At 47.6% G+C, this 24704-nt stretch overlaps 1 protein-coding gene across 2 annotated transcripts in view; it reads left to right on the top strand.

Annotated features, from left to right (window-relative positions):
- The window catches only part of LOC111665601 (phospholipid-transporting ATPase ABCA1-like), a 45677-nt gene that overhangs the window by 16455 nt on the left and 4518 nt on the right, over positions 1 to 24704 (top strand). Inside the window, exons 6-44 of one of the 2 annotated variants that reach the window (XM_023420665.2) lie at positions 1268 to 1389; positions 5185 to 5388; positions 6559 to 6648; positions 9887 to 10127; positions 10354 to 10493; positions 10581 to 10697; positions 11269 to 11463; positions 11793 to 11998; positions 12987 to 13163; positions 13263 to 13485; positions 13569 to 13790; positions 13866 to 14070; positions 14270 to 14383; positions 14509 to 14683; positions 14941 to 15072; positions 15182 to 15459; positions 15543 to 15763; positions 16262 to 16319; positions 16419 to 16669; positions 16926 to 16977; positions 17077 to 17202; positions 17862 to 18010; positions 18098 to 18222; positions 18313 to 18411; positions 18495 to 18684; positions 18910 to 19004; positions 19087 to 19119; positions 19206 to 19311; positions 19581 to 19655; positions 20141 to 20310; positions 20453 to 20630; positions 20719 to 20834; positions 21604 to 21748; positions 21823 to 21946; positions 22095 to 22224; positions 22445 to 22571; positions 22783 to 22845; positions 22979 to 23085; positions 23730 to 23871. In XM_023420665.2, coding sequence (XP_023276433.1) covers positions 1268 to 1389; positions 5185 to 5388; positions 6559 to 6648; positions 9887 to 10127; positions 10354 to 10493; positions 10581 to 10697; positions 11269 to 11463; positions 11793 to 11998; positions 12987 to 13163; positions 13263 to 13485; positions 13569 to 13790; positions 13866 to 14070; positions 14270 to 14383; positions 14509 to 14683; positions 14941 to 15072; positions 15182 to 15459; positions 15543 to 15763; positions 16262 to 16319; positions 16419 to 16669; positions 16926 to 16977; positions 17077 to 17202; positions 17862 to 18010; positions 18098 to 18222; positions 18313 to 18411; positions 18495 to 18684; positions 18910 to 19004; positions 19087 to 19119; positions 19206 to 19311; positions 19581 to 19655; positions 20141 to 20310; positions 20453 to 20630; positions 20719 to 20834; positions 21604 to 21748; positions 21823 to 21946; positions 22095 to 22224; positions 22445 to 22571; positions 22783 to 22845; positions 22979 to 23085; positions 23730 to 23871 — 5723 coding nt within the window. Of the gene's footprint in view, positions 1 to 1267; positions 1390 to 5184; positions 5389 to 6558; positions 6649 to 9886; positions 10128 to 10353; positions 10494 to 10580; positions 10698 to 11268; positions 11464 to 11792; positions 11999 to 12986; positions 13164 to 13262; positions 13486 to 13568; positions 13791 to 13865; positions 14071 to 14269; positions 14384 to 14508; positions 14684 to 14940; positions 15073 to 15181; positions 15460 to 15542; positions 15764 to 16261; positions 16338 to 16418; positions 16670 to 16925; positions 16978 to 17076; positions 17203 to 17861; positions 18011 to 18097; positions 18223 to 18312; positions 18412 to 18494; positions 18685 to 18909; positions 19005 to 19086; positions 19120 to 19205; positions 19312 to 19580; positions 19656 to 20140; positions 20311 to 20452; positions 20631 to 20718; positions 20835 to 21603; positions 21749 to 21822; positions 21947 to 22094; positions 22225 to 22444; positions 22572 to 22782; positions 22846 to 22978; positions 23086 to 23729; positions 23872 to 24704 lie in introns of both variants that reach the window. The other variant, XM_023420664.2, reaches the window with a different exon arrangement.

Genomic DNA, 24704 nt, shown 5'->3' with positions numbered 1-24704 from the left:
AGGCTTTACCTGTACAGAAGAAAAGAGGGGGAGGGGGAGGGGGAGGGGGGCATGTTGAGGAAGAACATTTTCTGTCTACAGAAAATGTAAATATCAGGTCTGCTGCAGGTTTTTCTGTCAGTGGAAACTTTGTCCTCAGGACGTGTGATGACATGTCGAGAGAGAGTAAACACACCTCACCTGCTCATTTACATACACACGCCCCCAACATGCCTTATATGGTGAAATCAGACCTGGCAGGCCAAGAAGACACTGGAGGAACTGTTGTTGTGGTTCATGGTCACACAAACAATCAACAACCAAACAAACAAGAGGAGAACACATGAAGTCACAACAGGAAACAGTTCTAGTGATGTTGAACATTATCAGAAGCTGTGCCAGAGGCGGAAACAGACTATCACCTGTGGTCGTTGCTCACCTGTGGAAGCAGGAAGTAGACGGTGACCGTCCTGTAACTCACTGGATGATGGAGGAAAACGCCATGTCTGGCTGGTGGGCGGGTCACATGAAGGTTCTGAAGGTTCCTATTCTGGTTCTAGCTGCAGGTCAGTTAGTGAGAACACTGACAGGAAGTTTGACTGAGGAATGTAGAGACTTTACTGCCCTGAGCTGTGACTGCAGGTCGTCCTCACAGGTCGTCCTCAGGTCGTCCTCTAGTCCTCACAGGTCGTCCTCACAGGTCGTCCTCACAGGTCGTCCTCAGGTTGTCCTCACAGGTCATCCTCACAGGTCGTCCTCTAGTCCTCACAGGTCGTCCTCACAGGTCGTCCTCACAGGTCGTCCTCACAGGTCGTCCTCAGGTTGTCCTCACAGGTCATCCTCACAGGTCATCCTCACAGGTCGTCCTCTAGTCCTCACAGGTCGTCCTCACAGGTCGTCCTCAGGTCGTCCTCACAGGTCGTCCTCAGGTCGTCCTCAAAGGTCGTCCTCAGGTCATCCTCAGGTCGTCCTCAAAGGTCATCCTCAGGTCATCCTCAGGTTGTCCTCAAAGGACATCCTCACAGGTCGTCCTCAGGTCGTCCTCAGGTCGTCCTCACAGGTCGTCCTCAGGTCTTCGCAGGCTGCTGATATAACTTCAGGTAGTCCCGGTGTAGCCTGAGAGGCAACACCCAGGGCAAAGAGTCGTGATCATCACTGGCTGCTGCTTGTAAAGAGTCACTACAGTAACACCTGGTAACACTTAGTGACCTGCCGGAGGAGGAGGAGGACTGAGGGGGATCAGGTTTCTGTTAGGACTCGGGTCTCTGACTGTGTCTTTGTCCCACAGGCTTCAAGTTGAGACATTTCCTGAGAGACAATGAGACTTTGTCTGAGTTCCTGCGGAGGAACGCCTCCTTCCCCGAACATGGCGTCCAGCAGATCAGAGAGGCCAACGTCGACCTGGAGAAGGTGAGGAGGAGCCGCACATGCTCAGTGTGAGCTCAGCATGAGGGGAACATTCATTCATGAAAAGACCAAACAGAGAAAATGAATAAAAGATAAAAATCAGCTGAGAAGAAAAAAGACAAGAAAACATGAAAGAAAACTTCTGATGAATCTGACCTTTGAACCTGCCGTCCACTGTCTCTGCCTGTGTCTCTGCCTCTGCCTCTGTCTCTGTCTGTGTCTCTGCCTCTGTCTCTGCCTCTGTCTGTGTCTGTGTCTCTGCCTCTGTCTGTGTCTTTGTCTCTGCCTCTGTCTCTGCCTCTGTCTGTGTCTGTGTCTCTGCCTCTGTCTGTGTCTTTGTCTCTGCCTCTGTCTCTGCTCTCTGTCTCTGTCTGTGTCTGTGTCTCTGCCTCTGTCTCTGTCTGTGTCTTTGTCTCTGCCTCTGTCTCTGCTCTCTGTCTGTGTCTGTGTCTGTGTCTCTGCCTCTGTCTCTGCTCTCTGTCTGTGTCTGTGTCTCTGTCTGTGTCTCTGCCTCTGTCTCTGTCTCTGTCTGTGTCTCTGCTCTCTGTCTCTGCCTCTGTCTGTGTCTCTGTCTCTGCTCTCTGTCTGTGTCTCTGTCTGTGTCTCTGCTCTCTGTCTCTGTCTGTGTCTGTGTCTCTGCCTCTGTCTGTGTCTCTGCCTCTGTCTGTGTCTCTGTCTCTGTCTGTGTCTCTGCTCTTTGTCTCTGCCTCTGTCTGTGTCTCTGCTCTTTGTCTCTGTCTGTGTCTGTGTCTCTGTCTGTGTCTCTGCTCTCTGTCTCTGTCTGTGTCTCTGTCTCTGCTCTCTGTCTCTGTCTGTGTCTCTGCTCTCTGTCTCTGTCTGTGTCTCTGCTCTCTGTCTCTGTCTGTGTCTCTGCTCTCTGCTTCTGTCTGTGTCTGTGTCTCTGCCTCTGTCTCTGTCTGTGTCTGTGTCTCTGCCTCTGTCTCTGCCTCTGTCTCTGTCTGTGTCTCTGCTCTCTGCCTCTGTCTCTGTCTGTGTCTCTGTCTCTGCCTCTGTCTGTGTCTGTGTCTCTGTCTCTATCTGTGTCTCTGTCTGTGTCTCTGCTCTCTGTCTCTGCCTCTGTCTGTGTCTCTGCCTCTGTCTGTGTCTCTGCCTCTGTCTGTGTCTGTCTCTGTCTCTGTGTCTGTCTCTGCCTCTGTCTGTGTCTGTGTCTCTGCCTCTGTCTCTGTCTGTGTCTCTGCCTCTGTCTGTGTCTGTCTCTGCCTCTGTCTGTGTCTGTGTGTCTGCTCTCTGTCTGTGTCTCTGCTCTCTGTCTGTGTCTCTGCCTCTGTCTGTGTCTGTGTCTCTGTCTGTGTCTCTGCCTCTGTCTCTGTCTGTGTCTCTGCTCTCTGTCTCTGTCTGTGTCTGTGTCTCTGCTCTCTGTCTGTGTCTCTGCGCTCTGTCTCTGTCTGTGTCTCTGCCTCTGTCTGTGTCTGTCTCTGCCTCTGTCTGTGTCTCTGCTCTCTGTCTCTGTCTGTGTCTCTGCCTCTGTCTCTGTCTGTGTCTCTGCTCTCTGTCTGTGTCTCTGCTCCGTGTCTCTGCTCTCTGTCTGTGTCTCTGCTCTCTGTCTCTGCCTCTGTCTGTGTCTCTGTCTCTGCTCTCTGTCTGTGTCTGTGTCTCTGTCTGTGTCTCTGTCTGTGTCTCTGCTCTCTGTCTGTGTCTCTGTCTGTGTCTCTGCCTCTGTCTCTGTCTGTGTCTCTGCCTCTGTCTGTGTCTCTGTCTCCGTCTCTGTCTGTGTCTCTGCTCTCTGTCTCTGCCTCTGTCTGTGTCTCTGTCTCTGTCTGTGTCTCTGCTCTTTGTCTCTGTCTGTGTCTCTGTCTGTGTCTCTGCTCTCTGTCTGTGTCTCTGTCTCTGCTCTCTGTCTGTGTCTCTGCTCTCTGTCTCTGTCTGTGTCTCTGCGCTCTGTCTGTGTCTCTGCTATCTGCTTCTGTCTGTGTCTCTGCCTCTGTCTCTGTCTGTGTCTCTGCTCTCTGTCTGTGTCTGTGTCTCTGCCTCTGTCTGTGTCTGTGTCTGCGTCTCTGTCTCTGTCTCCTTCCGTATCTGTGTCTGCGTCTCTGTCTCTGTCTGTGTCTCTGCCTCTGTCTGTGTCTGTCTCTGTGTCTGTCTCTGCCTCTGTCTGTGTCTGTGTCTCTGCCTCTGTCTCTGTCTCTGTCTGTGTCTCTGCCTCTGTCTGTGTCTGTCTCTACCTCTGTCTGTGTCTGTGTCTCTGCTCTCTGTCTGTGTCTCTGTCTGTGTCTCTGCCTCTTTCTGTGTCTCTGCCTCTGTCTCTGTCTGTGTCTCTGTCTGTGTCTGTCTCTACCTCTGTCTGTGTCTGTGTCTCTGCTCTCTGTCTCTGTCTGTGTCTGTGTCTCTGCCTCTGTCTCTGTCTGTGTCTCTGCCTCTGTCTGTGTCTGTGTCTGTCTCTGCCTCTGTCTGTGTCTGTGTCTCTGCTCTCTGTCTCTGTCTGTGTCTCTGCCTCTGTCTCTGTCTGTGTCTCTGCTCTCTGTCTGTGTCTCTGCTCTCTGTCTGTGTCTCTGTCTCTGCTCTCTGTCTGTGTCTCTGTCTGTGTCTCTGTCTGTGTCTCTGCTCTCTGTCTGTGTCTCTGTCTGTGTCTGTGTCTCTGCCTCTGTCTGTGTCTCTGTCTGTGTCTCTGTCTCTCTCTCTGTCTGTGTCTCTGCTCTCTGTATCTGCCTCTGTCTGTGTCTCTGTCTCTGTCTGTGTCTCTGCTCTTTGTCTGTGTCTGTGTCTCTGTCTGTGTCTCTGCTCTCTGTCTGTGTCTCTGCTCTGTGTCTGTGTCTGTGTCTCTGCCTCTGTCTCTGTCTGTGTCTCTGCGCTCTGTCTGTGTCTGTGTATCTGCTTCTGTCTGTGTCTGTGTCTGCGTCTCTGCTGTCTCCGTCCGTATCTGTGTCTGCGTCTCTGTCTGTGTCTTTATTCTCTGTCTCTGTCTGTGTCTCTGCTCTCTGTCTCTGTCTGTGTCTCTGTCTCTGCCTCTGTCCGTGTCTGTGTCTGCGTCTCTGTCTCTGTCTGTGTCTCCGTCCGTATCTGTGTCTGTGTCTCTGTCTGTGTCTTTTTCTCTGTCTGTGTCTGTCTCTGTCTGTGTCTCTGTCCGTGTCTGTGTCTGTCTCTGCTCTCTGTCCGTGTCTGTGTCTGTGTCTCTGTCTCTGTCTCTGTCCGTGTCTGTGTCTGTGTCTCTGTCTCTGTCCGTGTGTGTGTCTGTGCCTCTGTCTGTGTCTCTGTCTCTGTCCGTGTCTGTGTCTCTGTCCGTGTCTGTGTTTGTGTCTCTGTCTCTGTCCGTGTGTGTGTCTCTGTCTCTGTCCGTGTCTGTGCCTCTGTCTCTGTCCGTGTCTGTGTCTGTGTCTCTGTCCGTGTCTGTGTCTCTGTCTGTGTCCGTGTGTGTGTCTTTGCCTCTGTCTGTGTCTGTGTCTGTCTCTGTCTGTGTCTGTGTCTGTGTCTCTGTCCGTGTCTGTGTTTGTGTCTCTGTCTCTGTCCGTGTGTGTGTCTGTGCCTCTGTCTGTGTCTCTATCCGTGTCTGTGTCTGTGTCTCTGTCTGTGTCTCTATCCGTGTCTGTCTGTGTCTCTGTCTGCCTCTTTTTCTCTGTCCGTGTCTGTGTCTGTGTCTCTGTCTCTGCTCTCTGTCTGTGTCTGTGTGTCTGACTCTGTCTGTGTCTGTCTCTGTCTGTGTGTCTGTCTATGTCTTTGTCTCTGTCTGTGTCTTTTTCTCTGTCTGTGTCTCTGTCTGTGTCTTTTTCTCTCTGTCTCTGTCTGTGTCTGTCTGTGTCTCTGTCTGTGTCTCTGATCTCTGTCTTTGTCTCTGTGTGTCAGGTCCTCCTCAGAGGTTTTGGGGTCCACCTGAGGGACATGTGTCCCAGGAAGGGGGGCCAGCGGAGTCTGCAGGACTTTGTGACGATCTCGGACCCTCAGGTGTCGATGCTGGTACAGGAAGTGATCTGTCAGGCTCCGCCCACCTGGCTGAACCAGGCCGAGGACCACTTCCTGAACAACCTGGACTTCCTGAAACCCGTCAGGGTAAGAACTCACCGATCACATGGCTGAGCCGTGATTGGACCACACGAGAACAGAGTGAGAAACATGAATAAAATCACAGAAGAAACGACAGACTGATAGTTTGTTTTTGTTTATGTTGATTAATAAACAGCTGATTGTTGATTATTAATTATTAGTTTAAATGAACAGCAGAGGTCACATGATCATGATTCGAAGTCCCCTTACCTGCTCTTTTCCCTGAGCTTTCAGCTGTGTCAGTGCTAACACATGAAGACCATAAGATTCTGTGAGAAACTCAGAAAATTCAGTAAGTGACCTTTGAGTGAAGAAGTTACAAACGTAACACAACAAACAAACAAGGAACAAACTGCAGTGAAACAGTGTTAGAGGTGTGTCTCCACCTCTCTTCAGGTGTGTGTGTGTGTGTGTGTGTGTGTGTGTGTGTGTGTGTGTGTGGGAGGCGTGTCTCGGCCTGTCTCCTCTCTGTACAGTCTCAGTTTTCGTCGCCTGGAGACAGGTTTAAAGACTCTGAGTCTTTTGTGCAGAAATCTACGAGCTGTGACTGACTGTGTGAAACTGAGACTGACTGAACATTTCCACGGCAACAGAGACAGAAACTCTAACGTCCCTCATTCACAGAGAAATAGTCAGAAGAGGATCAGCTGACCACACACACACCTGCTTCAGCTCAGTGTGTTTTAGTGTGAGGTCAAAGGTCAAACACAATTACAATGAATTACAGGTTATCATTGGATCAGGTCCAGGTTCAGAAATGTCTCTGTCCTGTCCTCTGTGGTTTCTGTTCTCAGATCAGCTGATCAAAGCTCTTCTCAATAAGACTTCCATTATAAAGGATTTATAGATGGTTTATGATCAGGTTATTAACTCAGTTGTTAGCACATTATAAATCATAAATAAACAAGTTATAACAGTTTTCATACATTGATGCAGGATCACTATTTGACAAGAGGATGAGTCACTTACGTTAATAACTTTTAAACTCTTTTAGGGCCAAAATAAATATTAATACTAAAGTGTAACATTTAATTTCATATAAAACTTTATTAATTCATGACGAGGAGAAACTGTTTGATCCTTTAATTGATTCTGTTTATGAGCCAATCAGCTGCTTTGTCATTTCACTGTGACTGAAGATTTACCTGAAGCTGCTTTTGTCTCTTTGTGTCTCAGGGGGACGTGAAGACAGACCCTGAGGCCGTCAGACAGGTTGCCAGGGCAACCAACAACCTCCTGGACAGTCTGGGTTCACTGGCAGTCGAGGTGAGAAACACACCTGATCAGCTGACGGCAGAGTCAGAGACGTGTCCTCCAGTCCAGTCCACATCAGACTGGGGCCACTGGGTTTAACTTGGCAGCTCTGAGAGTCTCAGAGTCTTTGTGTCCAGATAAAAGACGTCGTCCTGGAGCTGAGACAGACGAGCTCCCAGCTGAACAAAGTCTCACTCGTCTCAGCAGGTTTCTCTTCACAGTCCTCAGAGCTGCACAAAACACCAGTCTGAACAAACAACAGGCTCCCAGCGGCCGTCCTGGTCCTGGTCCTCGTCCTGGTTCTGTTCTGAGTCCTGCCCTGAGGACTGAAGAGGAAACCTGCTGAGACGCTGCAGCTGCACAGAGCTGTTAGAGGCCGAGGTGGATGTCACATGACCACGACTTACAGACAGTATGTATCATCATATACAGTTTATATGATGATACATACTGTATATGACAGGATGGGACAGACTGGAGACACTGGGGACGGACTGGAGACAGACTGGAGACACTGGGGACAGACTGTGAGCTGCCGTAGACTGAGACTTGATGAGAACAGTGTGATAAAGTTCAGTCAGACTGACCCATTTTATTTTTTCACCCTGAGGTTATCTCACACACACACACACACACACACACACACACACACACACACACACACACACACACACACACACACACTGGGTCAAATTGAAAACATGTGACTGCTGTGTTTTGTTTGGTTTATATGGATGCTGAGTCAGGAACGTGTGTGTGTGTGTGTGTGTGTGTGTGTGTGTGTGTGTGTGTGTGTCTTATGTAATGAAGTAAATTAATAATCCTGTAATAATCAGGACGTTGTAAAAAAAAAAAACAGTTTAAAAAACATTTTGTGACCAAATAGTTTTTCTAGAACTTCCAGATTCTGAGCTTTACTTTGAAATTCCTGTTAGAGAGGAAGTGTCTGGTTTGAGTTTATGAGTTTTTTTTGTTTCATCACATGAAGAAGAAAAAACGTCAGAGCTGAGGCGTTTTTATTTCTCCACACCGTCGACACCCCTTCACTTTGACTAACTGATTCTTGAGGTCAGAGGTCAGAGGTCACTGTGACCTCACTAAACATGTGAATAACTCCATAACTCATGAATTCATTCATTAATTATGACACAGTTTAGAGAGTTAGATAGACAGATCTGTTTGCCCGTCAGTGTCGTGTGAAAAGCTCGTATGTCCCAGCAGGTGGGCGTGACAGAAACCTGTCCTCTCACCTGAGGGGAACAAACACCTGAGGGAGACGATCCAAACAAATAAACAGCTTCTTTAACTCTGACCGGTTTCAGAGTCTCGAGAGTCCGTTCCTTAACAGCCTCCGTTCTGAGTCCACATTCATTTCTACAGTGAAAGAAACAAACGTCAGTGTTTTTTATTGAACAATGATTTCTTCAGTTTAGATCAGTGACGCTCTGCTCAGTGAATCAGTGGAGATCTAATAATCAATAATCAAGTGAAGTAGAAACTGATGTTCATTTGAACACGCACACAAACCCAATAAACAAACAATGAGAGTCAATGTAAATGTGAAGTAAAACAGTGTAAAGGTTTTAATGATTAAATGAATTGATCAGAAACAGGAGCAGGACTTAATATGATAATAGATTAAAGCCCATAGAAAGCAGACCTATAAAATACGTCTTTAAAAGAAGTTCGCTGGTCTGATGTTGGGGTCTGAACAGAGACCTGGTCCCCCTCAGTCCTGGACAGACTAACAGAGCTCTGGCTGAGGACCTCAGGTTGTGACTCGGCTAATGTGGGGTCACTAAGTCTGAGGTGTTCTCAGGTGTGAGTCCGGAGCTTTAAAAGGCTTCAAATCTAAAGTTTACCTGAAGCCAGTGAAGAGACGCTAAAATGGAGCAATGTTCTCTCTTCTTCTGGTGCTGGTGAGACGTCTGGCAGCTGCTAGAGTTTATAGATAGAAGAGTCTGTGATATTTTACACCTGATGAGACGAGTGGAGGAGAAACACTGATCAGTAAACCTGACTCTGTATTTAAACCTACCAAAATAAGAGCCTAATGTTCCTTTAAATAATTCTCCTTTGCCTCGGATGAGTTGTGACGGTTTCACTTCTGCTGAAGTCTCAGAAACGTGTCGACCTGCAGTAACCTCCAGCTCTTCCTCTGAGAGGAAACAACAACAATCCTCCGTCTGGACCTCAGCTCTACTTTACTGTCTCTGCGTCTGTCAGCTGATGTTCTGTTGATTCACCTCCAGCATCAGAAAAAAACAAGTTCAAGTTTTTGGGGTTTTTTTTTTTTACTTTTCTTCTCCGCATCAACTGATGTGAGATCACAAAGTGGAGATACGAGGTTTTAATCTGATGGTCAAAGTAAATAAAGTTTGATACTTAAATGTTTAATTTGAATGAATTAAATTTGATGCAGCAGTTTTACTTTTAATAAAAGATGTTTAATAAGACGTGAAGATAAAGAAAATGTCCGTTCTTAATTTGATGTTTATATATATTTATGTATTAATTAGTTTAATCACATCAAAAAGCAGCATGTTGAGAAACAGTCTTGTGTTTAATGATAATGTTTCAGACTAATTTCAGACAGAAATATAGATGTTAAATGTTGGACTCTGGTTTAAAGTGAGTCAGAGCATCAACAGGAAGTCATGACAGACCTCAGTTCACTGTCAGCGATTCTTTCTCAGAGCAGAGGTCCGATTTATTCTGAACCGTGATTCACACGACGACTGATTTCTGTTTACTTCATTAAAACTTTGACCTGCAGTCTGTGTCTTTGTTCGCTGGTCTCTGCTGGTCTCAGAGACTCATCAGGCGACACTGACTCCACATGAATCATCATGTTGCTGTGCAGCTGCTGGAGGTGGAGATGATCAGCTGTTTGATCATAAACTCAACGTATGGTGACGACATGTCAGTGTTGTTTCTGCTGAGAACAGTCAGTGCAGGTTTAAACTGGAAAGACCAAATCTCAGAGCTGCTGTTTTAATTTGAAAAGTTTAAAGACGTTTAAGTGTCGACAGTCGTTTAGTTTCAAGTTTGAGTTTGAGAAGTTGATTTAACCAGCTGGTAACTGGTCACTGCAGGTCTGAGATGGTTGTAGACAGGACACCTGAGGTTTGTCACTGATCCAGAAACACAGTAACTATGGCAACACTGAGACCACCTAAAACCATCAGTAACACCCTGTCAGACCTGGTCCAAGTCTAACCAGACCCTGTCTCTGGTCTCTGGTCTCCAGTTGGCTGGTATGAAGAGCTGGATCGACCTGAGGAATGAGATCATCTTCCTGACGCAGAACGCCACATCGTCACCCAGCACCATGTACCAGGCGGTCTCCAGGATCGTGTGTGGTCACCCTGAGGGCGGCGGTCTGCAGATCAAGTCCCTGAACTGGTACGAGGACAGCAACTACAAGGCTCTGTTCGGAAACCACAACAGCAGCGAGGACGAGCCCACGTCACTGTACGACAACTCCTCCAGTGAGTGGGGGGGGGGGCAGCTGAGGCTCATGGGTATTGTAGCATTTAGAGCTGCCCACCAGACTGACTAACTTGACGGTTCAGAGAGTCTGCTGCTGCAAACTCAACCAGGGTTCACCTGGGGTTTTTTGTTTGTTTATCTGTTTATTTCTCTGTTTCTTTGTCAGTTTATTTATCTGTTCGTTAATCTGTCTGTTTGTTTACCTGTTTGTTTGTTGTGTTGCAGCTCCGTACTGTAACAGCCTGGTGAAGAACATGGACTCTAACCCAATGTCCAGGATGATCTGGCAGGCTCTGAAGCCTCTGCTGATGGGGAAGATCCTGTACACCCCCCACAACCCCGCCACACAGAGGGTCATCCACGAGGTATGGCATCACTTCCTGTCTCCTGGCTTCCTGCAGGGGGAGGAGTTGGTCTCACCTGTATGTGATCTGTGTCTATGTTGCGTTCAGGTGAACCGGACCTTCCAGGAGCTCGGTGTGTTCAGGGACCTGGGAGGAATGTGGGAGGAGATGAGACCCAAAGTCTGGAACTTCATGGAGAACAGTCAGCAGATGGACCTGATCCGGGTAACCAGCCTCCGCCCACCACCTCACCTGTCCTTCTTCTGCTTCTTCTTCACCTGCTCTGACTCACCCTTCATCACTCTTTACCTTTTTATTTGTGACCTGTCCAATGAGTGGAAGTGTTACTGACACCTGGTGGAGGAATCTGGTGTTGATGTGACTCTAAATACACCAGTGACAATAATAATAATAATAATAATAATAATTATAATAATAAACATAAAGTTCTAAACAAAAAACAAATTAAAAAAGACTGAAACTGATTAAAATAAAATAAAACATTAACAAAGATCAGATGAAATGTGTTGGATGAGGATTAATCCGCTGATTGTTTTCTTAATGAATAGTTTAAAAATACAGTAATAATAATTTCTCACAGTCCAACGTGATGCGTTCAAAGTGCTTGTTTTTAATCAATCAGTCACACAAAGACGTTCAGTTTATTAAAAATAAAGAAAAGCAGCAAAATCACCCGAACCACTGACTGCTGTCGTCATGACAACAGTTTTGGACAGTTCCTGCTGAGCTGGTTCTTCTTCAGGGGATAAATGAAGTCCTTCTGTTTGTGTTCCAGACTCTGCTGAAGAACAATGTCACTGCCACCTTCTTCCACGCCCAGCTGTCCGACACCGACTGGACCGTGGCCGACGTCTCCAACTTCCTGTCTAAGAAGGTGGACGACCCGCGGCTGCCGGGCAGCACCGTCACCTGGAGGGAGGTGTTCAATGAGACTGACCAGGCCATCATGAGCATCTCCCGCTTCATGGAGGTCAGTCAACTGAAATCACATGCCCTCGACATCATGACGTTTATGATGTTCAGTTTCTAACATTAAACTTAAGTCCACTTCCTGCTTCCTGTTCCCACGGTCTCAGACTGACACAGACTGTGTCTGTAAAAACACAATGGACGATGGTTTCAAAGAGAGGATGACTTTGTTGTTCTTCATCTCGTTGGCCCGTTTTTTAATCGTTGTTCATTCGGCCTGATGTTCAAAGCATGATGGACATGTTGTTGTTGTTGTTGTTGTTTGTGAAGATCACATGACCTGACCTCCCTGTGTGTGTGTGTGTGTGTGTGTGTGTGTGTGTGTGTTAGTGTGTGAACCTGGACAAACTGGAGCCAGTCTCCAGTGAGGAGCGACTGGTCAACCAGTCCATGGTGCTGCTGGAGGACAGGAAGTTCTGGGCGGGAATTGTGTTCCCGGACATCGCCCCCAACGCCACGGAGCTTCCATCCAAACTCAACTACAAGATCCGTATGGACATCGACAACGTAGAAAGGACCAATAAGATCAAAGACGCGTGAGGACACACACACACACACACACACACACACACACACACACACACACACACACACACACACAAATGAAAGTGTTCCTCTCCCTGAATTGTGGGAACAACCTTCATGACCCCGAAATTACTCCAATAAAAACAGCAGCGAGGTAAGAGGTGTGTTTGTATAGAGTCGTTGTGGGGACTCCCAGACAGCAGGTCCTCACGACGTCAAAAACAAACATTCAATGTTTTATTCCTTTGAATTTAAAGGAAAAGTTCAATATTTTACAGCTGAAACCTGAGTCCACACCACAGACTGTACACAGTCCACAGCTCTCTGAAGCTCAGAGTGAGCTGCTCCACTGTCGCCATCTTGGCAGTGTCTTACTCCACCCCTAACTCCCAGCTAATCCAAATATGGTCAAAGAGGAGGGGCATGGGTGGAGCTGAGACTCTTGTGGCTCTCTGGCTTGTGATGAGCATACGCTCTCCCACCTGTCACTCAAAGAGGCCACACCCTCATTTCTCCATAACTTTAGTACTTAATAAGATGTAAACAGGTGAGTTATATAAACAGGTGTCACGAAGGAAGAAATTATCTCTAGAGACCAAAACAGTTTTTGTACCAGGCTGTAAACATGTTTATTTCTGCTGTAAAGTTGAACATTTTAACATGGGAGTCTATGGGGACTGACTCACTGTTGGAGCCAGACTCTAGTGGTCGTTTGAGGAACTGCAGCTTCTGGTTCTTCACTGTTGATTTTTCATGTTTCAGTCTGGAGGTTGATGATTGGTCAGTAACAGGACGAGCTCTATTGTGGGTGTTTTAAGTTTTGGCTTTTGGTGCATTTTGACTCCATGTGGTCTGGAACATCTGCTGGTCTGGTGGTAATTTAACGTCCCTGATTATATTTATATTGACTGATTAGACGTCAGATTCAGATCTGACGTTCACAGTGTAAAGTTTGTTCTGTGTTGTCTAAACTAACTTTAACTGTCTCCTCCTCTTCAGGTACTGGGACCCTGGTCCTCGTGCCGACCCCTTTGAGGACATGCGGTACATCTGGGGTGGATTCTCATACCTGCAGGACGTTATTGAGCAAGGCATCATCAGAGCGGTCACCGGCACCAAGGAGAAGACAGGAGTCTACATCCAGCAGATGCCATACCCCTGCTACGTAGACGACATGTGAGAACGTTCTCCTGATCCAGTTGTCCTCGTGTCCTCTGTGACTCTGTCTTATACCTGTCCTCCTGTCCTCTCTCTCTAATCTGTCCTCTGTCTCAGCTTCCTGCGGGTGATGAGCCGCTCCATGCCTCTCTTCATGACTCTGGCCTGGATGTACTCGGTGGCGATCATCCTGAAGAGCGTGGTGTATGAGAAAGAGGCGCGGCTGAAGGAGACCATGAGGATCATGGGACTAGATAACGGGATCCTGTGGTTCAGCTGGTTCATCAGCAGCCTGATTCCTCTGCTGATCAGTGCTGGTCTATTGGTGCTGCTGCTCAAGGTGAGGACATAGACATCGTCAGGTCTTCATCAGTTCATGTTCATGTTCATGGTCTGATGGTGACTCTGTGGTCTCTGGTACAGAAGGGGAACCTGCTGCCCTACAGTGACCCTGGTGTGGTCTTCCTCTTCCTGGGATCCTTTGCCGTGGTGACCATCATGCAATGCTTCCTCATCAGCACGGCATTTGCCCGAGCTAACCTAGCGGCGGCCTGCGGAGGGATCATTTACTTCACCCTCTACCTCCCCTACGTGCTCTGCGTCGCCTGGCAGGACTACATCGGCTTCGGAGCCAAAGTGTTCGCCGTAAGTTTGTTGATGGTTGTTATGACGCTGTGTTGTGATTGGACAGAGTGAGTCACATGACCTCCTCTCCTGCAGAGCCTCCTTTCTCCGGTGGCGTTCGGGTTCGGCTGTGAGTACTTCGCTCTGTTCGAGGAGCAGGGAGTGGGAATCCAGTGGAAGAACCTAGTGTCGAGTCCTCTGGAGGAGGATGACTTCAGCCTCCGCACCGCCATCATCCTCATGTACTTCGACTCCTTCCTGTATGGAGTCCTCACCTGGTACATAGAGGCCGTGTTTCCAGGTGAGAGCTGACATCATCATTGTTACAGTTGAACAGTCAGACCGATGAAACTGGTCTGAACCTGAACCTGTAGCTGTAGGTAGTTCGAAGCTGAAGCAAAGATACAAAAGCATCAAGTGTCTTTTGAGACGTGATGAAATCTTAACACAGAGACTCTGATCATTAGACAGAAGTAAATTAATCAGCTGTGTCTCCTCAGGTCAGTACGGGATCCCTCGCCCCTGGTACTTCCCCTTCACCAAGTCCTACTGGTTCGGAGAAAAGGACGGAAAGTCCAACAAAGTCCCTCTGACCCGGAGAGGAAACTCAGGAGGTGAGACTGCAGTGACACAGAGTGGCCACAGTGTGGTCCTACACAGCTGCACAAACAACACAGGGAAAAAATATAAATACAGACAAATACAGAGCAGTGAGGTGTATCTCTACCTTGTTTTACAGCTGTATGTATGGAGGAGGAGCCGGCTCACCTGGAGCCCGGCGTCTACATCGAGAACCTGGTGAAAGTTTACCGTCACGGTAAGAAACTGGCAGTGGACGGACTGACGCTTGGCTTCTATGAGGGACAGATCACCTCCTTCCTGGGACACAACGGAGCTGGGAAAACAACCACCATGTGAGTCCAATACAACCAGGTCTAACACAAACACAGATACAGAGCTGTAAAAACCAGAACCATCTGAGTCGAGATAGACCAGTATCAACCAGAATCAACAAGTACAGATCAAGTACTGATACAAGCACAAAAACAGATACACATACAAGGTTACTAACAGGTACAGGTACAGTTTACCTGTAGAGGTACAGACATAGATTTTGACCCAGATCCAGTTTGCTGTATCTAAGTAGTCTTGTCATGTCCGGTCCCTGCAGGTCCATCCTGACTGGTCTGTTCCCTCCCACCTCTGGCACCGCCTACATCCTGGGCAGAGACATCCGGACGGAGCTGAGCACCATCAGACAGAGTCTGGGAGTCTGTCCACAGCACAACGTGCTCTTCAGCATGTGAGTCCTGCACCACGACTGTCCTCGGTCTGTTTCTCTGCACCAGAGGTGGAAAAAGGTTTCATCCTGTTTATCATGTGACCATGTTCGTGTTGTGGCACCCCTGCAGGCTGACGGTGGAGGAGCACATCTGGTTCTACGCTCGGCTCAAAGGCCTGTCGGAGGAGCAGGTGAAAGGTGAGATCGAGCAGATCCTGCAGGACACCGGGCTGCCGCACAAACGCACGTCCAGGACCAGCACTCTGTCTGGGGGCATGCAGAGGAAACTGTCTGTGGCTCTGGCCTTTGTTGGCGGGTCAAAGGTCGTGATCCTGGACGAGCCCACGGCTGGCGTCGACCCTTACGCCCGCAGAGGGATCTGGGACCTCCTACTGAATTATCGACAGGGTGAGTCTTTCCGATTCGTCTGTTTTAATCAGCTGGTTATATTCTCCAGCTGGACTTGATCTGAACATCCTGTCTCCCATCAGGTCGGACCATCATCCTGTCCACTCACCACATGGACGAGGCGGACATCCTGGGGGACCGGATCGCCATCATCTCTCATGGGAAGCTGTGCTGTGTGGGCTCGTCGCTGTACCTGAAGAACCAGCTGGGGACGGGCTATTACCTGACGCTGGTGAAGAAAGAACCAGAACCATCACTGAGCTCCTGCAGGAACTCGTCCAGCACCGTGTCCTTCACCAAGAAGGTCTCAGCAGTTAACCCTAACCCAGTGTAGTACTGCTCCTTCAGTACTGTACCCAGTGTAGTACTGCTCCTTCAGTACTGTACCCAGTGTAGTACTGCTCCTTCCGTACTGTACTCTGTGTATTACCGTTCCTTCAAACCTGTACCCGGTGTAGTACCGGTCCTTCAGTACTGTAGTCAGTGTAGTACCAGGCCTTCAGTACTGTACCCAGTGTAGTACTGCTCCTTCAGTACTGTACCCGGTGTAGTACCGGTCCTTCAGTACTGTACTCTGTGTAGTACCAGGCCTTCAGTACTGTACTCAGTGTAGTACTGGTCCTTCAGTAGTGTACTCTGTGTAGTACCAGGCCTTCAGTACTGTACTCAGTGTAGTACTGGTCCTTCAGTAGTGTACTCTGTGTAGTACTGGTCCTTCAGTACTGTACTCAGTGTAGTACTGGTCCTTCAGTACTGTACTCTGTGTAGTACTGGTCCTTCAGTGCTGTACTTTGTGTTTCAGGAGGAGGAGTGCGCCTCGGTCAGCAGCAGTGACGCAGGACTTGGCAGTGAACATGAAAGTGAGGCTGCTACCATCGGTGAGCTCTTTGTTCCTTCAGAGCGTTTGATGCGTTCACCTTCGGGTGGATCTGATCTGTGTCTCTTGTGTCTGTCCTCAGAGAACGGCCCTGCAGCGTCCATCTCTGACATCCCCTTTGTGCCCCCGGACGTGTCTCTGGTCTCAAGTCTGATCCTGCGTCACGTCCCCGCCGCCCGCATGGTGGAGGACCTGGGACACGAGCTGACCTACGTCCTGCCATACCGCGCCGCTAAGGATGGAGCCTTTGTGGAGCTGTTCAAAGATCTGGACGTGAAGCTGCCCGACCTTGGCATCTCCAGCTACGGAGTGTCAGACACCACACTCGAGGAGGTGGGACATGTTTTTAGTCCTCCACGCCGGCTGTGGCTGTTGGCAGAGCCACCATGTTTTCAGGTCGTCCGTCACGTCCTCGTGAAGACGATATCTCAATAACATTGAAAGTCTTTGTTTGAATCTGGTACAAGCATTCACTAAGACTCAAAGATAAACTGATAGGATTTAGGTGGTCAAAAGTCAAGCTCACTGATGTAACAACCAGAGTTCAAGTCACAAGGTCAAATGAATTTAAATGAATATGTTTTTGTAGATTTTCCTGAAAGTGGCCGAAGATAACGGAGTCGACACTGAAGTGCCCTCAGGTGAGGACTTAACCTCTGACCTTATCTGTCATTTCAAAATAAGAGTGTCCCAACACATCAGTCTTCACTACATCCATTGGTTTTATGGTGTGTGTTCAGATGGTACACTTCCTGTTCGGAGGCGGAGGAGGACTCATGCTTTCGGTGGAGGAGACCATCAGAGCTGCCTGAGACCTTTAACTGAGGACGACAACAACGACTGCAACGAGTCTGACGGAGACCCAGGTACACACTGACACACACCGACACACACACCGACACACACACTGACAGACACTGTCACACACACTGACACACACCGACACACACACCGACACACACACTGACAGACACTGTCACACACACTGACACACACCGACACACACACCGACACACACACTGACACACACCGACACACACACCGACGCACACACCGACACACACACTGACAGACACTGTCACACACATTGACACACACCAACACACACACTGACACACACCGACACACACTGTCACACACACACACACACACAAACACACACACACACAGTAGAACACACTGTCTCACACACACATACACACACCGACACACACACTGACACAAACTGACACACACACTGGAACACACACTGGAACACACACTGACACACACACTGTCATACACACCGACACACACACGACACACACTGGAACACACACGCTGACACACACGACACACACTGTCACACACACACACACACACACACACACTGTCACACACACCGACACACACACTGACAGAACCAGTTCAAAGGTCAGCTCTGTCTCAGCCAGGTCAGATTAACTTTCATGGTTATAACTGTTTCACCTGTACTGTTTTGTGGAGTATCATGTGATTAATCATGTGACCTGTGGTGACCTCTTAGAGTGCAGGGAGACGGACTGGTTGAACTGTACTGATGGTAAAGGCTCGTACCAGGTCGGCGGCTGGAGTCTGAAGAAGCAGCAGTTTGTGGCTCTGATGTGGAAGCGGTTTCTAAACGCCAGGCGCTCCAGGAAAGGTTTCTTCGCTCAGGTGAGCTCCTCAGTGGATTCTGCTGGTTTTTATGTTACTCCAACTTTTCTAGGATTTGCTGTGAATTCGTTCCTGTTCATTTTTCAGATTGTTCTTCCTGCTGTGTTCGTCTGCATCGCTCTGGTCTTCAGTCTCATCGTCCCCCCGTTTGGAAAATACCCCAGTCTGGAGCTGCAGCCCTGGATGTACGAGGACCAGGTGACATTCATCAGGTAAAGACTGTCCCACGCCGTCACTAATTGTTCGCATACGATATGACCCTGATGTGTTCATCATGGTCTGACTGTTTCTGTCTCCTGTAGCGACGATGCTCCCGGAGACGCCAATATGCAGAAGTTATTAGACGCTTTGATGGATGCTCCAGGCTTCGGGACTCGCTGCATGGATGGACATCCCATCCCGTAAGACATGTGTCATTGGTCCAATACTGGAACAGATGTTTCAGCTCCATGTCCTGACACTCGTTGTCCCCCTCCCTCCTCAGAGAGGCTCCCTGTACCATGGGGGACGAGGACTGGCATATTCCTGATGTCCCTGAAAGCGTCCAGCAGCTGTTCAGCTCCAGAAACTGGACCATGGAGGATCCGTCCCCGCCATGTTTCTGCAGCTGTGACGGCAAGAAGAAGATGCTGCCAGACTGTCCTGCTGGAGCCGGAGGTCTGCCCCCCCCTGAGGTCAGAGCCCCTGAACAAGAGCGAGACATGGACTCAGAGTTAGAGGGAATTTTAGGGTCAAAGAACTGATATTGAGAGACAACAGAGGTTCACTGGTTACTGGACTTTTCATGAAAGACGCCTTGACCTTGTTCACATGTTGTTATGATTTACTTTTATGATGAAATCATTCTCCTTTGTTTATTAATGTGGGGTTTGGAATAAACTGTGACTGTTGTTGTGCAGATGAACCTGAGCGCCACCGACACTCTGCAGAACCTTACGGGAAGAAACATCTCCGACTACCTGGTGAAAACCTACGCTCAGATCATTGGCAAGAGGTGAGACGCTCACCTGAGTAAAAACACACCTGGACAAGTTCCATAACAAGAAGTAAATGTTTCTGAATGTTTGTTTCCACAGTTTGAAGAACAAAGTCTGGGTGAATGAGTTCAGGTCAGTGTCTGGTTTTAGTTTTAATAATAAACTCTGTCAGTCCTTTCCAGTTTTTCATATTCTGAAAGGGGTTTTTCTTTCTGCAGGTACGGAGGCTTCTCATTGGGCGCCAGGAGCACTCAGGTCCTCCCACCAGCCAATGAGATTGATGACGCCATCGAGAGAGTCCGAAAGATCTTTGAGTTACAGAAGGTCAGTTAGAGACGTTGATCTGAAGCTTCTGAGCTTCATTCATGTAGAAACTGTTTATTCAGACATTCATCACAAAACAACAACTTCACATCTGAGTCACCGCAACAACCAATCAAAACACACGAGAGGCAGCGTGAAGAAGTGACATCAGATAAGAACCAGTCCAAGTGAAAATAATGTGAAATATATCATATACAATCAGTATATCACATATAATAAACAGAATGATAAAGGTAAGAGACTGAAACCTGCTGCCGTTGTTTCTGCAGGGAGCTGCTGCAGATCGATTCCTGGACAGTCTGTCAGGTTTCATTAACGGTCTGGACACGAAGAACAACGTCAAGGTGAGAAACAGCTGATTTTACTTTGATTACAAATACAATAACAACACATCACCTGTAGGTACGGCACAGGTGTAGAGCGTACCTGTATGACACGTTACTACTGTAGAAACAGTGGTTTTATGGGTCTGTAGTTCCAGCTGATTGGACAGAACCAATTATAAGGAGAGCAGAAACGCTGATGAGTCAATTCATTAACAATTAATTGAACTTGTAGCTCAGAGTTTGAAGTCAGAACTGTCTGTTGAACCTGAACATAAAGTGAAATGTTTATGGAGAATAAAGGTTGAATCTACTTCAGCTAAACAAAGAATCTGGTTTGAAATGCTGCTTTCAGATAAATATCTCCTGTGTTTCATCACAACAATATTCATCAGTGTTTCCATGATAAGTTTATATCTTTGGTCTTTGAGATGTTCCAGTCTGGATTCACTTGTTAACCTTGAGGAGTGAATGAATAATGATGACTGTTGAACTCTCTCTGTCAGATCTGGTTTAATAATAAAGGCTGGCACAGTATCGGAGCGTTCATCAATGTGATGAACAACGGCATCCTGAGAGCAAACCTGCCTGACGACAAGGACCCCAGAGAGTACGGCATCAGTGCCTTCAACCATCCTCTGAACCTGACCAAGGAGCAGCTGTCCCAGGTCGCACTGTGAGTACACACTCCCGGACAACACACACCTGAGACACCTGGACACCACTCACTGATAGACTGTCAGGCGTCTACAGGAGTCTTTTATTGTTTATCTTTTTGACCATTGACACATTTAACTCCTGCTGGTCCTCGTCTCCAGGGTGACGACCTCTGTGGACGTCCTGGTGTCCATATGTGTGATCTTTGCCATGTCCTTCGTCCCTGCGAGCTTTGTGGTCTTCCTCATCCAGGAGAGAGTCAGTAAAGCCAAACACATGCAGTTCATCAGCGGAGTGCAGCCGCTGCTCTACTGGGTCGCCAACTTCATCTGGGACATGGTGAGGCTCAAAACAAGCGCACCGTCCCAGTCAGTGTGTGTATTGTAGTGTGTGTTTGGTGTTGATGTGTGTGTTTGTGTCTCTACAGTGTAACTATGTCGTACCAGCAACACTGGTCGTCCTCATCTTCATCTGTTTCCAACAAAAAGCCTACGTCTCCTCCACCAACCTGCCGGTCCTCGCCCTGCTGCTGCTGCTCTACGGGTCAGCACTACACAGTACTACACAGTACTACACAGCACTACACAGTACTACACAGTACTACACAGTACTACACAGTACTACACAGTACTACACAGCACTACACAGTACTACACTGTACTACACTGTACTACACTGTACTACACAGTACTACACAGTACTACACTGTACTACACAGTACTACACTGTACTACACTGTACTACACAGTAATACACTGTATTACACTGTACTACACTGTACTACACTGTACTACACAGCACTACACTGTACTACACAGTACTACACAGCACTACACAGTACTACACTGTACTACACTGTACTACACAGCACTACACAGTACTACACTGTACTACACAGTACTACACAGCACTACACAGCACTACACTGTACTACAGTGTACTACACAGTACTACACTGTACTACACAGTACTACACAGTACTACACTGTACTACACTGTACTACACTGTATTACACTGTACTACACAGCACTACACAGCACTACACAGCACTACACAGTACTACACTGTACTACACTGTACTACACTGTACTACAGTGTACTACACAGCACTACACAGTACTACACTGTACTACAGTGTACTACACTGTACTACACAGTAATACACTGTACTACACTGTACTATCTTGATATGAGATTATTACCCACACGCTGTATGAGGAACATGTAGTGTCATTATTTTAAAGGGATAGTTCAGGTTTTTGGTTTTCTCTCATGTTTTCTGACAGAAACATTTTGTTGATTTATTTTCAGCTGGTCCATCACACCTCTCATGTACCCAGCCTCCTTCTTCTTTAAGATCCCCAGCACGGCGTACGTCGTCCTCACCAGCGTCAACATCCTCATCGGCATCAACGGCAGCATCTCCACTTTCGTCATGGAGCTGTTTGGAAACAATGTGAGTTCACGCAGAGACACACTGAGGTTGTACAACAAACCTCCGGCCGTGGTTTAATGTTGTGTTCTTCACAGGAAATCGGAGGAATCAACGACATCCTGAAGAACGTCCTCCTCATCTTCCCTCACTTCTGTCTCGGGCGAGGACTCATCGACATGGTGAAGAACCAGGCGATGGCCGACGCCCTGGAGAGATTCGGTAACACACAGACAGACGCAGTGTGGGCCTTTAACAACACTGTAATACTTTATCACTCCAGTATTTTATTACCTGTACACTCATTAAGACTTTGATTGGAATAGACATTGATGGTAATTTAATGGATGTGTGAATAACACTGTCTCAGGTGAGAACAGGTTCCGCTCTCCTCTGGAGTGGGACATGGTGGGAAAGAACCTGTTCGCGATGGCTGTGGAGGGAGTAGTGTTCTTCATCATCACTGTCCTCATCCAGTACAGATTCTGCATCAAACCCAGGTATCAACACAGACACACACACACACACACACACTCACACACACCTTATTATTTACCTGCCTGCTGCAGTCTGAGCTGTTATAGTGTTTATAGCTGCTGTCATACATGCTTCTGTCCACCTGGGGGCAGCAGATCAAACTGAAGATGAACTGAATGAAAACAGGAGGTTTCACAGATCTGCAGTGATGAAGACAAACAGCTTGTCCCTCTCTGTCTGCAGGGCCGTCAGTAAACTCACAAAACTGGGAGCACTGGGCGAGGAGGACGAGGACGTGGCCAGAGAGAGACAGAGAATCGTCAACGGCCTCGGACACGGAGACATCCTGGAGCTCCGACAGCTCACCAAGGTACAGGATCTGACCCGGGACCACAGGGTCCAGGTCTCACCTCAGTATTTTAGTGAAACAGCTGCTCACTGAGTTTTTATAAAACAAACTGCAGGAAGTATAAAGCATCTGTTAGGGACTACTTTCAGCGGTGGATTGATCCTCATTTGATGCAGTAGTGAGTGTGTGTGTGTGTGTGTTGATGGTGCTGAAAGTGAGTCGTGTCCCGCAGGTGTTCAAGAGGAAACAGAAACCTGCTGTGGATCGACTGTGTGTCGGGATTCCACCTGGAGAGGTGAGACTGATCACATGACTGATCACATGACCCGCTGAGTCATTTTAAATAAAAAAACAGTAACTGCTGATGAATAATAACTCTGTAACTGTTTGTGTGTGTGTGTGTGTGTGTGTGTGTGTGTGTGTTTCAGTGTTTTGGACTCCTCGGGGTGAACGGAGCTGGGAAGACGACGACCTTTAAGATGCTGACAGGAGACACGGTGGTGACGAGCGGAGAGGCGTTCCTGGCCGGGAAGAGGTGAGGTCAAAGGTCACAGCAGGTTCTTACCTGAACTCTGGTCTGGACCTGAATCAGTAACTGAATGTGATCATGTTCAACACAACACACAGGGTGGACCGCCAAAATAAGACTCATACATCCACCTTTAACTCAACATTATGTTTGTATTGATTTTATTTTGAAAGATTTTGTCCTCCTGATGAAACTCTCACTCTGTTGTTACCTTGTTCTCTTTGTTTTATTATTATTATTATGAAGAGAACAACACACACACTCTCTCTCACACACACACACACACACACACACACACACACACACAGTTCCATAAGTTCACTTGTTTCTCGTTAAGCTCATTAACTGCTCAGATAATTAGAATAAACACAGTGAGTGTTGCTTCATCTCTTCAGCTGAATTAGGTTCTCAACCTGTGGCTCTGGGACCCTGCAGGTCCTCCACAAACACAGGGAGGGTCGGTCTCCGACCTCTTCTTGTGATTTGGCTTTAAAGACTTTTCGAGCATGAAGTGAAGGAACAAATTTATTATTATTAATTAGTTTGTTTCACAGTAACTTCTGTCACTTTTATTGTATCCATGGTAACAGCTGACTGCTTTTAAATCTGGATCAGTGGTCCCTGTTCTGAAGTGCTCTCTGTGTCCGTAGCATCCTGAGGGAGATCGATCAAGTCCATCAGAACATGGGCTACTGTCCTCAGTTTGACGCCATCAACGAGCTGCTGACAGGAAGAGAACACCTGGAGCTGTACGCCGTCCTCCGAGGAATCCCAGAGAAGGAAGTCTGTGACGTGAGTCTGTGACATCTCACATCTTACATCTCACATCTCACATCTCACAACACACATCTCACATCTCACATCTCACATCTCACAACACACATCTCACATCTCACAACACACAACACACATCTCACATCTCACATCTCACATCTCACATCTCACATCTCACAACACACATCTCACATCTCACAACACACAACACACATCTCACATCTCACATCTCACATCTCACATCTCACATCTCACAACTCACAACACACATCTCACATCTCACATCTCACAACACACATCTAACATCTCACATCTCACATCTCACAACACACATCTCACATCTCACATCTCACATCTCACATCTCACATCTCACATCTCACATCTCACATCTCACATCTCACATCTCACATCTTACAACTTACATCTCACATCTTACATCTTACATCTCACAACACACATCTCACATCTCACATCTTACATCTCACATCTCACATCTCACATCTTACATCTCACATCTCACATCTCACATCTCACATCTCACATCTCACAACACACATCTCACATCTCACATCTTACATCTCACATCTCACATCTCACATCTCACATCTCACAACACACATCTCACATCTCACATCTCACATCTCACATCTCACAACACACATCTCACAACACACATCTCACATCTCACATCTCACATCACACATCTCACATCTCACATCTCACATCTCACATCTCACATCTCACAACACACATCTCACATCACACATCTCACATCTCACATCTCACATCTCACATCTCACATCTCACAACACACATCTCACAACACACATCTCACATCTCACATCTCACA

The sequence above is a fragment of the Seriola lalandi genome, unplaced genomic scaffold, assembly GCF_002814215.2.
Source record: "Seriola lalandi dorsalis isolate HSWRI2012SDOR001 ecotype SW California unplaced genomic scaffold, Sedor1 jcf7180002054655, whole genome shotgun sequence".
Lineage (NCBI taxonomy): Eukaryota > Metazoa > Chordata > Actinopteri > Carangiformes > Carangidae > Seriola > Seriola lalandi.
This window is presented reverse-complemented; position numbering and strand designations above follow the sequence as displayed.